The sequence below is a fragment of the Theropithecus gelada genome, chromosome 1 (genome assembly GCF_003255815.1).
Source record: "Theropithecus gelada isolate Dixy chromosome 1, Tgel_1.0, whole genome shotgun sequence".
NCBI classification, from domain to species: domain Eukaryota; kingdom Metazoa; phylum Chordata; class Mammalia; order Primates; family Cercopithecidae; genus Theropithecus; species Theropithecus gelada.
The window spans coordinates 92,604,310-92,620,207 of NC_037668.1; the positions used below are offsets into that span (position 1 = coordinate 92,604,310).

Genomic DNA, 15,898 nt, shown 5'->3' on the forward strand with positions numbered 1-15,898 from the left:
ATATTTAAATATTGGAAAAGAGATTGTGATTTATGTATGGTTATTCTTTGGGATGGATGACTATCTAAATCTATCTCTTGGAGATTAAAGCCCTCTTTCTTGGGATGTCTGCAAGCAAAAACTGCTGAGAACCTTTTATAGCTAGATACGTAATGCTAATTAATTTGAGGTATGTAAGTATTTTCTTTTGAAGAAGTGAGTTATGAATTAGGTTAGTGTAAAGTAAGTATATTTTCAGGTTTTTAAAATTTTTTATTTTTTATTTTTTTGAGACAGAGTCTCACTCTATTGCCAGGCTGGAGTGCAGTGGCGCGATCTCGGCTCACTGCAATCTCCGCCTCCTGAGTTCACCTCATTTTCCTGCCTCAGCCTCCCGAGTAGCTGGGACTACAGGCACCCGCCAACACGCCCAGCTAATTTTTTGTATTTTTAGTAGAGATAGGATTTCACCGTGTTTAAGCTAGGATGGTTTCGATCTCCTGACCTTGTGGTCCACCCGCCTTGGCCTCCCAAAGTGCTGGTATTATAGGTGTGAGCCACCGCGCCTGGCCTATTTTCAGGTTTTTTGAGCACTCTAAACATATATTGGTTTATGTTAATATTGTAAAATAATCTCAGAAAAAAAGATGCTGCATTAGAGTTGATAAAGGTAATCTATGGAAACAAAATGTCATACATTTAACAAATATCAAAGGTCTGCTTTCTGCTAGATATTGTGCTGGATGTTGGAGATCTGTTTATGCACAAGGCAGATATGTGATACTTGCCTACAATCTTATGAAAAGTATAAGTATATAAACAGTTAAAATATGGATGATAGCTGCTGTAGAAGTTGTGATGTGGAAAAAAAATAGGCTATGGAAACACAGATATTTAATCCAGACTTGAGAGGTTCAGTGACTGGTCGCATGGCGACAGCCTAAGTCAAATGCTGGGAAGCTACTTGCTTGGAAGGCTGAGAAATACAGTTGTTATTGGGCAGCCATGTGTTCAGCTATATGTTCTTTCACGTGAGAAAGAGAGAGCAGTCTGTGCCTTTCCTTCCAAACCCTTCTCCCAAGGGAGACAACCCCACATCAACTTCAGAGTCCAGAATCTCTGGGTGATGTATGTTCCACGAACCTTTAATTTAAGACAGAGGAAGTCACCTGAGTCGTGGGGAGAGAGATGGTAGCTAAGGGAAACAAGGGGAAGAAAGGGATGTAGAACATCCATGGCATTAGTAGTAAGATGTACCAAGACCTAAAGACAAAGAAAAGCATGGCCAAAATTAGTTCACTGTGGCTGAGGCATAGAGTTTGAAAGGGTTAGTGGTAAAATATAGGGCTGGCACATTTAGCATTACTAGATGATTGAAATTGTGTAGGCCATGTTAGGGAATTTGGATTTTATTTAATGGGATATATTTAAACAAAAGAGTGATGCAATGAGATTTCTAGCTGTCAAAAAGTAAAATTATATTGTTTTTGCTTTTAACTCCAAGGAATTGGCATAGACATCCCAAATGTTGTTCTTACCCCAATTCCCATTCTAAGATTAGGAGGCCAGTGATGCAGTGAGCTTTAGGAATGTGATGGAAATGAATATTTTATAGATTTTATTTTTGTAATGGCAATTCTTAAGATACACCACTGTACAGTTATGTTTGCTGTAGAGTCTGTCAACTGAGTTTGAATTACAGCTCTGTCACAAACTGTCTGTGCAAGTCGCTTAGTTTCTCTATGTCTCAATGTTCTCATCTTTAAAATCTGGATGATAAAATCCAGCTTTAAAATAAAATTCTTAAGGTTGTTAGGATTAAATGAGATAATGTCTATAAAGTGCCTGGGATAAAGTAAATAATCAGTAAATGATTGTTTTTATACTGCCAATAAAAAGCTGAAAGTTTATTAATTTATTTTAGGCCAAGTCAAAATGTTCTCCTGGCAAAAAGTTGGTATTGAAGTGAACTTTCCAGCCAAAAACATGCATTGAAAGCAGTTAAAAATTTAGCCAAGTTAAAATTGATACCACATCCACTCAGCCAACATCATATATGATAGGACTGTGTTGGGCCCCCTCAAAATGCATTATCTAGTGTGGGACATCCAAATGCAGTTTCAAAAGAGGGGGAAGGGAATATATAGGCTTGGAGCTTGGGAGAGAAGTTTGAAGTGGAAATAAGAGTTTGGAGATTTACTGTCATGAAGGTGAGATTTAACTTATCTCAATGGGTGCAGAAAAAGCACTTTACAAAATTTAACACTCATACATCATAATACTTACAGCAAGCAGGAATAGAAAATAATTTCTTCAGACATAAAGATTATCTAGAAAAGCCAAAGGCAATCATATTCAATGGTGAAAGGTGAAATATTGATAGCTTTCTTTCTGAGATTAGGAACAATACAGGAATCACTAGTTTTCAAGTCTGTATTGGAAATCCCGGCTAGCACAATACACCTAGATAAATAAAGTTTAAAGATCTAAAACAAGATGTAAAACTGTCTATTTGCAGATAACATGATTGTATATAGAAAATAAAAAAGAATCTATAAATAAGCTATTAGAAATAAGTGGGCCAGGCTTGGTGGTTTACGCCTGTAATCCTCGGACTTGAGGAGACCGAGGCAGGTGTATTGCTTGAGCCCAGGAGTTTGAGACCAGCCTGGGCAACATAACCAAAACCCTGTCTCTACAAAAATAAAAAATAAAAAAATTAGCTGGGCCTGGTGGTGGCACATGCCTGTAGTCCCAGCTACTCAGGAGGCTGAGGTGGGAAGATCACTTGAGCCTAGGAGATTGAGGCTGCAGTGGGTGGTGATCATGCCACTACACTCCAGCCTGGGTGACAGAGTGAGACCTTGTCTAAAAATAATAATAATAATTAAATGAATTTACTAAAATTGATACATGTAAGGTCAATATACAAGTATAGATGATATTTCTGTATACTAGCAATTGCTAGGAAATTAAATTAAAAGTCAAATTTTACAAATGGACTTCAAATAACATCAAAAATGTCAAATGCAATAAAAAAGCTAATAAAAATGTGCAAAATCTCTATACTGAAGACTATAAATATTTCAGAGAAGAGTTTAAGAAGACCTAAATAAATGGAAGAACATTCCACGTTTGTGGATTGGAAGACTCAGTATCATTTAGATGTCAGTTGTTCCCAAACTGATCTATAGTGTCAAGGGGTTTGTTTTGTTTTTTGAGACGGAGTCTTGCTTTGTCGCCCAGGCTGGAGTGCAGTGGCACCATCGCGGCTCACTGCAAGCTCTGCCTCCTGGGTTTACGCCATTCTCCTGCCTCAGCTTCTCGAGTAGCTGGGACTACAGGCGCCAGCCACCTCACCCGGCTAATTTTTTGTAATTTTAGTAGAGACGGGGTTTCATGGTATTAGCCAGGATGATCTTGATCTCCTGACCTCGTGATCTGCCTGCGTTGGCCTCCCCAAGTGCTGGGATTAAAGGTGTGAGCCACCGGGCCCAGCCAAGGTTTTTTTTTTTTTTAATGGAAACTGATAAACTGATTGTAAAATTTGTGCAGAAATGCAAGTGACCTAGAATAGCTAAGATACTTTTGAAGAGAAAAAAAAAAGTTGGAAGGCTTACACTACCAGATTTCAAAGCTTACTATAAAGCTCAAATAATTTATTTAGTGTGATATTGGTACAGTGACTAGACAAGTACACTAGTGGAACAGAATAGAGTCCAGAAATTAACCCACAGAATATAGCAACTCAGTAGTAGAAAGGATAGTCTTTTGAACAGATGATGCTGGGGCAGTTTGATATTCCAATAAAAAAAATTGAACCTTGACCCCTACCTAATACCACTTAGAAATGTTCTATTAAGATGGATTATAGTCTAAATGTAAATGTTAAGACAATAAACATTGCAGAAGAAAAGATAGATCAATGTCTTCATGACCTTGGGTAGGTAAAGATTTCTTAAAGAGGTCCCAAAAGGCATTAACCAGAAAAGAAGATATTATATGATAGATGGGACTTTGGCAAAATTAATGTCTTCTCATCAAAAAGACATTACTAATAAGTCAGTAGGCAAACCACAGGCTAGAAGAGGATATTTGCAATACCAATATTTGACAAAGGAGACTGATATCCAGAATTTATCATTAAATTCTGCAAGTTGGCTGGGCGCGGTGGCTCACGCCTATAATCCCAGCACTTTGGGAGGCTGAGGCGGGCAGATCATGAGGTCAGGAGATTCAGATTATCCTGGCTAACATGGTGAAACCATGTCTCTACTAAATATACAAAACATTAGCCGGGTGAGGTGGCAGGCGCCTGTAGTCCCAGCTACTCGGGAGGCTGAGGCAGTAGAATGGCATGAACTCAGGAGGTGGAGCTTGCAGTGAGCCAAGATCACACCCACTGCTTTCCAGCCTGGGCAACAGAGAGACTCTATCTCAAAAAAAAAAAAAAAAAATTCTACAAGTTAATAAAAAAGATAACCCAGTTAAAAATAGGTGAAAGATGAGAACAGGCATTTAACAAAAAAGGAATATCCAAATGGCATATTAAAAGGTCAGTAATATAATTATAAATCAAAGCAATACAAAGTAAGGTCATTGTTGGAATACACCACTCTCACCAGAATGGCCAACATTAAAAGACAGGCAAGACCAGGTGTTTGCTAGAAAGTAGAGCAGTTGGCACTCATATTCTGCCATTAAGTGTGCAAATTGGTCACAAATTTTTGGAAAACTGGCAGTTTCTCTTAAGCATAAACATATACCAGCCGGATGTAGTGGCTCATACCTGTAATCCCAACACTTTGGGAGGCTGAGGCGGGCAGATCACCTGAGGTCAGGAGTTCAAGACCAGCCTGGCCAACATGGAGAAACCCTGTCTCTACTAAAAATATAAAAATTAGCTGGGCATGGTGATGGGCACCTGTAATCCTAGCTACTCTGGAGGTTGAGGCTGGAGAATCACTTGAACCCAGGAGGTGGAGGTTGCGGTGAGCCGAGATCACGCCATTGCACTCCAGCCTGGACGACAGGAGTGAAACTCCATCTCCAAAACACACACACACAAACACACACACACCCCCACCCCTACTATGTAATTTAGCAATTCTACTCCTTAGTATATTCTACTCAGCAATTATACTCCCAGTCCATTCTTGATAGCCCCGAACTAGAAACAGTTCCAATTCCCATCAATAGGAGATGAGTTAAATTGTCGTATATTCCGAAATGAATATTGTACAGCAATAAAAAAAAGGATTTGTTTTGTCAGATATCAATATTTATAAAGCTTTATTTAGGACAGTGTAATATTAGCACAGAATAGACAAAATGTCTAATTGAACCAGAAGCAAGAGACAAAAATATCCATGTATATCTTGGAACTTGATATATGAGAGAGACGGCCTTGTAGATCATTGAGGAAAGGATGGATAATACAATTATGGTGTCGTAACAGTTGATTACCCATATGGGAAAAATATAAAACTGTTTTCCCATATGGGAAAAGGGGAAAAAAAAAAAACTTACAGCACACAAAAATGAATTCCAAACTCACTAAAAGCTGAAATGTAAAAGGAAAAAATTTAGAATGATTGAAACACAAAATAAGATCCCTTTATGACCTTGTTTAGGAAAAGACTTCTTAAGACACAAAAAGCCTACATTTTAAGGAAAAAGATTGATAAATTTGATATTATTAAAATGAAAACTTCTCTTCACCAAAAATCACACAAATACAATGACTGATCACACTGTAGGAGAATACATTCACAATACAGTTAACAACAAAAGGTGAGAATTCAGAATATATTATTTTAAGGATTTGGTTCACAAGGCTGTGGGGGCTGGCAAGTCCAAAATCTGTAGGGGATGCCAGCAGGCTGGAAACCCAAGCAGCTGTTGATGCTGTAGTCTTGAGGCAGAACTTCTCCAGGAAACTTCACTTGTTGCTCATAAGGCCTTCAACTGATTCGATGAAGTCCTCCTCTCCCCAAGGTAATCTCCATTGCTCAAGTCAACTGATTATAGATATTAACCACATGTACAAAATACCTTCATAGCAACACCTAGATTAGTGTTTGATTAAATAACTGGACACTGTAGTTAAATTGACACGTAAAACTAATAATCACAATGCCCTACATTATTTATTAATCATGTAATGGAAATTAAGAACACAATGAGACACAATTTTATGTCCATTAAATTGACACAAGTCAGTTAACACCAAGCATTGAAAGGAGTGGATCAGCAGGACTTTTATCTACTGTTGATGGGACTGTACGCTGGTACATCATTCTGGCAAACAAGTTGGCACCTCCTTATAAAGTTGATCATTTGCATACGTACACCACAGGAGTTTCTCTCCTTGAGGAGCTCTTGCACATGAATGCCAGGGGATGAGGGAAATTTACAGGAATGTTACGGTAGTTTTTAAAAAATACAAACAGTGAACAACAACCTGGAAACAAACCAAATAATCAGTCATAGTAAAATGGATACATAAATTATACTATAGTCACAGAATGGCATAGCAAACAGCAGTGAATAAACGAATGATGGCCACGTGGAATGAGCGAATTTTAGAAACATAATATTGAGTCTAAGAATCAAGGTACAGAAGATTAAAAATAGCATAATACCATTTGTATAAAGCTCAAAAGTGAGTAATACAAAACAATATAATGTTTGGGGCCACATGCCTACGTACAGATAGAGACCTACGTGTAAGGAGGAAGGTGGAGGAATGGGATAGTGAAGGAATGCAGAGGTGGATGCCAGTGTTGTCCGTGTTCTAGTCAAGTTTGGTAGTGAGTTTCTGGGTATTTATTTTGTTTATTACTACTAATAATAGATGTTTGGTGTTTCATCTTTTCATTTTATCAAATTACATAAAAATTAGAAAATGAACAAAAACGTGTGCTTCCATTTTTAGTCCAAAGCACTGAAATTTAAAAGTAGTGTGCTTTAATCTATGAAAACATTTCTTACACATTTTTTTAAAAACTGAAACTAAGTCTGTGAAGGGCTTAGAAGACAATGTAATTCAGGTTTATAACTAAGGCCATGCTTCATCAAAGAAGTCTAGATCAGCTGGAACAATGGTTAACTTTTTTGTTGAGGGTGGGGTGATGAGGTCATTGACTGACTGCTTTGCCATGGAAGCTATTGATCGTCTCTCTAGAAAGCATTTCATATGTGCAAAACTTGTCACTTAACTTCAGCAGGTGATACTGAATCTGGTGTGGAAATAGGTTACTAAAACTATCTAATACCAATTTTTATTAACTTGACATTGGCAGTCAGATGACGAAGTGTTTTCATCAAAGGTGCTACTTCATTCCTTAAAATCAGTAAGTTAGTGGAAATGTTATAAAGCTAGGTTAGTATAGGGAGGCTCTAATTTTAGTCTTTTTAGTTATGTGTGATGGAGCATAGAATTATTTTGGCAAATGGTTATTGGGACTCTCTTTCAGGTTTTAAGTTTTTAATTTGGCCAACTTACCAAGGCGCAAATTGAGGGATGACCCACTTTTGCCTGGGTCAAAGCAACCAGGGCATGGAGAAAAATAATTGGGTTTTTCTTTGTAGGAAGCTTTGTAAGGTTTCCCAGTTGGCAAACTCTGTATCCCACATCTGATACATAGAAGAGCTATGAGTAGAAATATAGGTGTTTTCAACATAAAATTTCTAAGTTGCAAAATGCACTTTTGAATACTTAAGCTCTTTTAGGTAATTCTCTTAGCTGAATGAGTAACATAACGTGCCATTTGTTTACAGATACTTGATAATGTGAAGAGCAGTATCATGTTTTCTTTATCTAGCATTTGATGGCTGTTAACCAGTGAAATGAGAGATTAGATTCTGTGCAACTAAAAGCACACACTGGATCCCTTCAAAAAAAACCCTGTCACCTTCTATATAAAGTATTGAATTAGTTGATTGGCAAGATGCATATGTTATGCTATTGAGACAGTGATGTTTTCTTAATAAAGAGTACAGTAGATGTTTTTGTAAGTTCAAGAAAATGTTGAAGCTTACAAGATAAAAATTACCATAGTAATATGTGAACTAATCTTTGTAATTGAGCATAGTACCATATGATTCACCAAACACTATTTTACAAAATTGGTAAGTGTATGTATTTTTAAAAATTTCTAATACTGGTTGGTAATAAAGAATACTAAATTATCAACTTTATCTTTTATATCATAGAGGATTATCTTTTTTCACTCAGCTTTGTTTTTATACTTTGCCTAATATATCACTCTTTTTTCCCTCTTGGGTTGGGTTAAAAGGGAGAATATTTTTCAACTTCTAACTGTCTTCATATTTATCCATTTCTACATTACTTATATGATTACTTATTAGGGCACTCGTGGTATTGCTTTTATAACTGTTAATGATACTGTACTGTTTTTAAAGTTAATGCTGGAGCGAGTAAGTCAATATGACCTAGAGGTTGAGTGTCATCCTTGGAGCCAGACGGATGGAGTGAATCTCCTCTCAGCAAGTTACTAGCTGTACGTCCTTGGCAACTTTACTCTGTTTTTCCTGATTTTTAATAAAAGTGAGTTCAGTGCCTGATGCCTTGTAAAAGCTAAACAAATGATAACTATAATGATAGCAATAATAAGATTATTATTGAATTGAGCATTTTCGGTTACATACTTAACATAGTAGCACCTGTGTCTGTTTAGCATATTCATTTGCAATATAGAACAGGTTGGCTGTAACTCCGATCTGGAGTCAGAATGTCTACCTGTGTGAGGGTCTAGTTCCTTTGAATATATTGTAACTGCATCTGCTATGTGTTATGAGTTAAATGAGTAAAATGTTTATGGGCCACCTATTGATTTAACAGCAAAACAATTATATTCACTCTAATGTGTGTTGGAGTGCCTACCATATGCAAAGCAATGCAGGTAATATATAAATATGTAAAATCCAGTTTCTGTTCCTAAGTACTGTCAGTTTAACAGGATTAGGGAAATAAAGGAAATCTACTCTTTTAGGCACCCAAGTGGATAGAGGTTGTGCTATCAGAAAAAAAAGTTTAGGCTATGTTAGTAATAGAAGCAGAATGAACCATAAACCAGTTTAAACATCTCGGGGAGGCAAGGGGAAATAAATGGAACTGCTTGCTATGCCTTAGTAGTTGGTTTTTTCATATCTAGGGATCTCTAAGTTAAGGTTTACAATCTATTATATTTTTATATCTTTACAATTTATTTTTTCTACATGTTTGTACTCTAAGCATCTACGGGTGTATTACTTGTTAAAAGCTGTATATGTAGCATGCAGAAATGGAAATAAATATAATACTTATTTCCTCAAGAGAGGCATACATAAAGTTATGACCATTGTTAGCATAAAGGAGGGAGAGGTCACATTCTGTGGAAAATTATCGGAATCAATTTCATGAAAGAACATTTGAGCTGAGATTTCATAAAGATGCATGTGATTTCAGGCAAAGTTAGGGAAATTTAGTGACATGTTTACCTTGTGCTACGTCAAGGAATAAGTGTGAGTAGAAAGAGAACAGTATATGGTATACTCATGAGAGAGTGAATCTTCCATTTGAGCAGGATTGTGGGCTATGTGTAGGATGTCTGGTGAACCTGGAATACCTGTAATTTAAGTAAGTAATGGGGATCCATGAAATAATTTTTTTTTTTTTTTTTACATAGGACATGGTGGTGGTAATGGTGGTGGTAGTGGTGGTAGGCTAATAGAGCTAGATAATCTAGTAAGTGCATTTGGGTGTTTATTGAATTCGTGTTTTTTTCTCTTTCAGGAAGTTCATGATTTGTTGAAAGACTATGACTTAAAGTATTGTTATGTGGACAGAAATAAACGAACAGGTAAGGTTTCTATTTTAAGTATCTAATTTCATTTTGATTCTCCATATACTCATAGAACAAAAAAGCTTAGCGCTTTTCATATTTAAGCTAATCATGGAATTTTTAAGTCTTAAATCATGCAAATGTAACCCACACAATCTGTTTTCTGAAGGTAATATTGGTATCCTAAATATTAATTACATAAATGAATATAGTGTTACTAGAGACTTATGAATTGTTACAATGAATGTTCTGTTACAGTGAATGTTCTTCATAGGCTCAAAGTTCCTTGGTTTTAATTGTATATTACTGACTTAGTGAATAGATTGTATGACTTGACCTTTAGCTGGGGAAATTGAGAAACTCACTTAGGTTTTCTGAGTATTAGTTTTATATCTGTGAGATTAAAAGACTAGATTATTTCCTTTTTGTGCATGTAATATGCAGCTGTTTAAAAGCATCCTTTTAAGACAATAAAAATAAAGTATGGAGGATAATATAATCACTATGTACACATCCACTCCCAAATTATCAAATGGTAATATTTTGTCTTTACAAAGTATATACATAGCTAGAGCCCTCATGTAGATCTGTTGAATTTCTTGAGATTAAAAAAAAATTGAAATTCACTTTCTACTATTCTGATTCCATTCCCTCCCAGCTCCTTGTCTAGGGGCAAGCACTTATGAATTTGGTGCATATTTTCCAATTTATGCAATTATATTGTGATAGTCATTAAAGCTGTTCACAAATTCTTGTTCTTTTTCTTCTGAGCACGAGGTAAGATGGTACTTACCTGCGCCACTTTGAAGTTGAGAGTGGACTTGTAATTTGCTTGTTGATGAATGAAGTGAGAGTGGAAATGACATGTATCCCTTCCAGGTGAAAGATTTCAGAACCTGCATGTGATTTCCTGCTCACACTTCCCTATGCTAAAGTAATTGGGGAAGGTAACAGAACCTTTTTCAACTTAGGTCTCAGAGTGACTATAATGAGCAAAATGTCCTTCCTTCCTTACCTTCAGCATGGGATATGCAGCATGAATCAGATGAAGGCCTTTTGTTTTGTTATGCCATTGAGATTGTGTTGCGCGGAAGTTTGTTACCACAGTGTCTTGACTAACCTGTAATTTTACCGTATGTACCTATATATAATTAATGGTAGTCTCTGTTTTAAGCTTTTTCATACATGGTATTCTAATATATATTTCATTTAGCAAACTTGCCTTTTTTTCGGGTTAGCTCAGTGTTGTTTTTCAGATCTTTCCACATTGATATATATAACTCAGGTTCACTGATTTAAGCTACTACATATAATTATCATGTGAATTTATTACAGTTAATGTATTTGTTACTGATTGGCATTCAGGAAGCTTTACGTTTCTCAGTATTTCAAACAGTGATGCAATGAATAGCCCTTTAGTTGACTACTAATATACATTTCAACTCTTTCTCTGTAACTGAAGTTCTGAGTCATAGGTGTGCACAATTTCAGTGTTACTAGATATTGACAACGGGATTAGAGGTAGCAGCCTTCACAGCTCACACAGAGCCAGGAATAGTGCTATTCCCACTAGTCAGGATGATAAACCTCATAATTCATGGGGCATCAGAAGGAATAATCAAAAAGTTTTTGTCTCAGGAATGGGAAAAATTAACTCGAGACAATGATGCTCTTGTCCTACCTAACGAAACTTAAAAACGAGACCAGAACGGATCAGAGTGCTTCCTCATAACTTAACCATATCCTGGAACAAAACTCAAGAATATTTATATGTGTCCAAAACATCTGACACCCAACAAAATAAAATTTACGGTGTCAGACATCCAATAAAAAAGTAGCAGACATGATGAAGAAGCAGGAAAACCTAACAAAAATCAATTAAAACTGGTCTAGAATCGACACAGATGAATTAATAAAAATGGGCATTAAAGCAGTTTTTATAATAGTCTTCCATATGTATAAGAAGTTATAGTAAGATTGAACATGGTAAATAGAAACATGGAAGATATAAAATATCCAAATCAAACATCTGGAGATGAAAATTACAACATCTGACATGAAATACACTGGATAGGATTAATGGCAGAATAGACATTGTGGAAGAAAAAATTAGTGAACTTGAAAACAATGATATAAATGATCCAAAATGAAATGCAGAGAGAAAAAAGACTGTAAAACATGAACAGAGTATCAGTGAACTGTGGGACAGCTTCAAGAACAATTAGAGTCCGTGGGGGTAGGAATAGTTAAAAAAAAAAATTAAAGAATTAGTGGCTGAAAAGTTTTCAAATTTTGATGAAAATTCTAATCCCAGAAATCCACAGAGCTCAACCAACTTCAAGTACAAAAGCATGAAGAAAACTACAGGGTATGTTGTAATCAAATTGCTTACAGTTAGTGATAGAATATCTTAAAAGTAGCCAGAGCCGGGCGCGGTGGCTCACGCCTGTAATCCCAGCACTTTGGGAGGCCGAGGCGGGCGGATCACAAGGTCAGGAGATCGAGACCATGGTGAAACCCCGTCTCTACTAAAAATACAAAAAATGAGCCAGGCGCGGTGGCGGGCGCCTGTAGTTCCAGCTACTCGGGAGGCTGAGGCGGGAGAATGGCCTGAACCCAGGAGGCGGAGCTTGCAGTGAGCCAGGATCACGCCACTGCACTCCAGCTTGGACGACAGAGCAAGACTCCGTCTCAAAAAAAAAAAAAAAAAAAAAGGTAGCCAGAAAAAAAGTATACATCATTAATGCATTTAGTAGGACAAAGATTAAGATGATCATAGATCTTGGAAACAACACAAGCGAGAAGACTGTAGGGTAACATCTTTTCATTCTTTACCAAAAGAAAAAAAAACAACAACAGGTCAGCATAGAATTCTTTACCTATTGAAAATATCTTTCAGAAACAGTGATGAAATAGAGATGTTTTTCAGTCATACAAAAGCTAAAAGAATCATCTCCATTAGACTTGCACTGTAAGAAATACTTAAGGAAGTTCTACAAGCAGGAAGAAAATTATAGATGGAAATCTGGACCTACCCAACAAAATGATGAATACCTGATATGGTCATTATGTGGGTAAAGACTTTTTTCTTAATATTAAAATATCTTTAAAGTATAATTGACTGTTAAAAGCAAAAGTAATAATATTACATCGTGAGATTTGTAACACATGTAGAAATAAAATGTATAACGGCAATAATACAAAGGCTGGGAGAGGAGAAATGGGATTGCACTGTTTTCAGTCTGTTATACAGTACATGAAGTGGTGTGATACCATTTGAAAGTTGACTGTGATAAGTTAAAGATATATACTGTAAACCTTAAATCACCAGTTAAAATCACACAACACAGAAATCATTAATTGTATTAAATGATTTTGCCTTGGATTTTGGGACCTATGGTATTTGTGGAAGCATGTATAATAAATAACTCAATTGATAAAAGATGGTTACAGTTCTAAACTATAACCTTGCAACCAGAGATTTCTGTGGTAGATATGAGGAAAATATTATAGTAAAATAGGATACATTAGGGGAAAAAGTTTTGGCACATGCTTGCCTTCAAATTGGACCCAATAATAAACTAAATAGTAGACCATGCAATGACTTTTAAAAGAATTGGGACCAATTGTGGGATATTTAAATTTCACAGGGAAAATAATAATATAATTAATCCCAAATTCCCTTCCAGCCTTTTTTCTGTAGAGTGACATCTACCATTTCCATGAGAACCAGTGTGTGAATTTATTTATTTATTTATTTTTTTAGAGAATTTGTGCTCTTGGAAAAACATGGAAGAAGCTATAGAACAGAAAATGTGACCTCCTTTCCCTACTGCCTGAACTTTTAAATTTATTTCATTATGTTATTTAAATTCTTCCATAAAACCTGAGTTGAGCAAATGCAGATACCTAAGAAAAGGAAAAAGAGATTTTCAGTTTTAAATTTAGTTGATTTATATATGCATTTATTTATTCATTCATCTGACGCAAAACTTCTACCATACGTCACATACTAAGATAGTTGGTGGAATACATTCATTAGTAATTTAGGGAGCTCACAGTTTAGTAGGGTAGCAGGCATCTAAGCAAATAGATTATGATGTGATGTGATCTATGGAATAATCCGAGCAATGTTCAAGATAGAGAGGTATAAAAAAATAAGGAATGGTTAACTCTAAGAGAGGACCTGGGAAGGCTTCCTGGAGATCATCATGGAGTAATGCATGGACTGAATTTGAAAATCAGCTAAAAGGTTCCAGGTATTCTAAGGTATGGGGAGTGATGTTATAGGCAGGGGAATTAAATGTGTGATATATGGATACCTGAAATAACTGGATCTCTACAGGGAGCTGCAAATATTTGAGTGTTCTTGGAGAATAAAGAGCTATTGTGGAAGGGAGGAAGTATGGCAGTTAATGAGGCTGGAGTTAGATATAATGGGCATTGTAGAGTGTGATTAACAACCTGGCACTTGGCTTTTTCTGTGAGTAATAGCAGACCTTTGCATTTAAGGCGGTAAACAGGCACAATTAAACTTCTGTTTTTTAGAGATCACTTTATTGTCACTGTGGAGAAAGGATTAAAAAAAGGAAAAGCTAGAGGAATGAAGAAAGGGAAATGGATTCAAGACCCATTAGACGAGTGGAATTTGAGGATTCCTTTTATATGGGAAATGAGGGAGACAAAGTTTAGGTTAATTCCCAGGTTTCTGATTTGTGAGTGTTGTGTGACCAGCTAAAATAGGGAATAAAGGAAAATGAGAAGTATTAGGATTTCTTTAAATTATACTTTAAGTTCTGGGGTACTTGTGTAGAACGTGCAGGTTTGTTACATAGGTATACATGTGCCATGGTGGTTTGCTGCACCCATCAACCTGTCATCTACATCAGGTATTTCTCCTAATGCTCTCCCTCCCCACACCACACTCCCTGACAGGCCCCGTTGTGTGATGTGCCCCTCTCTGTGTCCATGTGTTCTCATTGTTCACCTCCCACTTATGAGTGAGAACATGCAGTGTTTGGTTTTCTGTTCTTGTGTTAGTTTGCTGAGAATGATGGTTTCCAGCTTCATCCATGTCCCTGCAAAGGACATGAACTCATCCTTTTTTATGACTGCATAGTATTCCATGGTGTATATGTGCCACATTTTCTTAATCCAGTCTGCCACTGATGGACATTTGGGTTGATTCCAAGTCTTTGCTATTGTGAATAGTGCCTGCACTTTGGGAGGTTGAGGTTGGTGGATCACTTGAGGTCAGGAGTTCGAGACCAGCTTGACCAACATGGCGCAACCTCGTCTCTACTAAAAATACAAAAATTAGCCAGGTATGGTGGCAGGCCCTGTAGTCCCAGCTGCTTGGGAGGCTGAGGCAGGAGAATGGCTTGAACTTGGGAGGCAGAGGTTGTGGTGAGCTGAGATCGGCACCACTGCACTCCAGCCTGGGCAACAGAGTCAGACTCTGTCTCAAAAAAAAAAAGAAAAAGAAAAAAGAAAGTAGAAAGGGAATGATTTATAGGTTCAAATGCCCTGAGAATTCAAATTAAATATGACCTGAGATTTTATGGGCTGATATGGGAACATAACCAGTATTTACAAACTGTTGTTGGCTCGTTTATTTGTTTTAGGGAAACAGAATTAAATGGTATTTTATGTCAGCATAAGGCAAAAAGACATAGAATCAAAATCAAGCCTTTTAAAAAAGGTTGTTAGAAACTAAGAGGTAGTCTCTCAATAAGGGCAGTAAAGCCATTTTTTTCTCATTTTTTGGAAAAGAGATGTTGGAACAGTTAGCTGTTCCTTTGGCAATAGTTTTCTTGCATGTGGGGCATGTGTTAAATAAAAAATGTGTTTCTTTAAATGTTAGCATCACACTCAGTATGGTGAGATACTGTTACTCTGAGAGCCGCATGGCACTAAGACCAATTGAGGGTAGGGCAGTTGAGTGAAATGACAGGCAGAATTGCCCATGCTACTTAAATTACATCTCTGTCTCTTGCTATATCCATATTTGCTGTATACAACATATTGTCATGCAGTTCTAATTGAATTTGGGTAAATTAGATGTTCATATG

General features: G+C 36.6%; 1 protein-coding gene across 2 annotated transcripts in view; it reads left to right on the plus strand.

Annotated features, from left to right (window-relative positions):
* The window catches only part of RAVER2 (ribonucleoprotein, PTB binding 2), an 84,605-nt gene that overhangs the window by 13,027 nt on the left and 55,680 nt on the right, over window positions 1-15,898 (plus strand). For both annotated transcript variants that reach the window (XM_025379225.1, XM_025379234.1), the window contains exon 2: window positions 9,779-9,845. In XM_025379225.1, coding sequence (XP_025235010.1) covers window positions 9,779-9,845 — 67 coding nt within the window. The remainder of the gene's footprint in view (window positions 1-9,778; window positions 9,846-15,898) is intronic.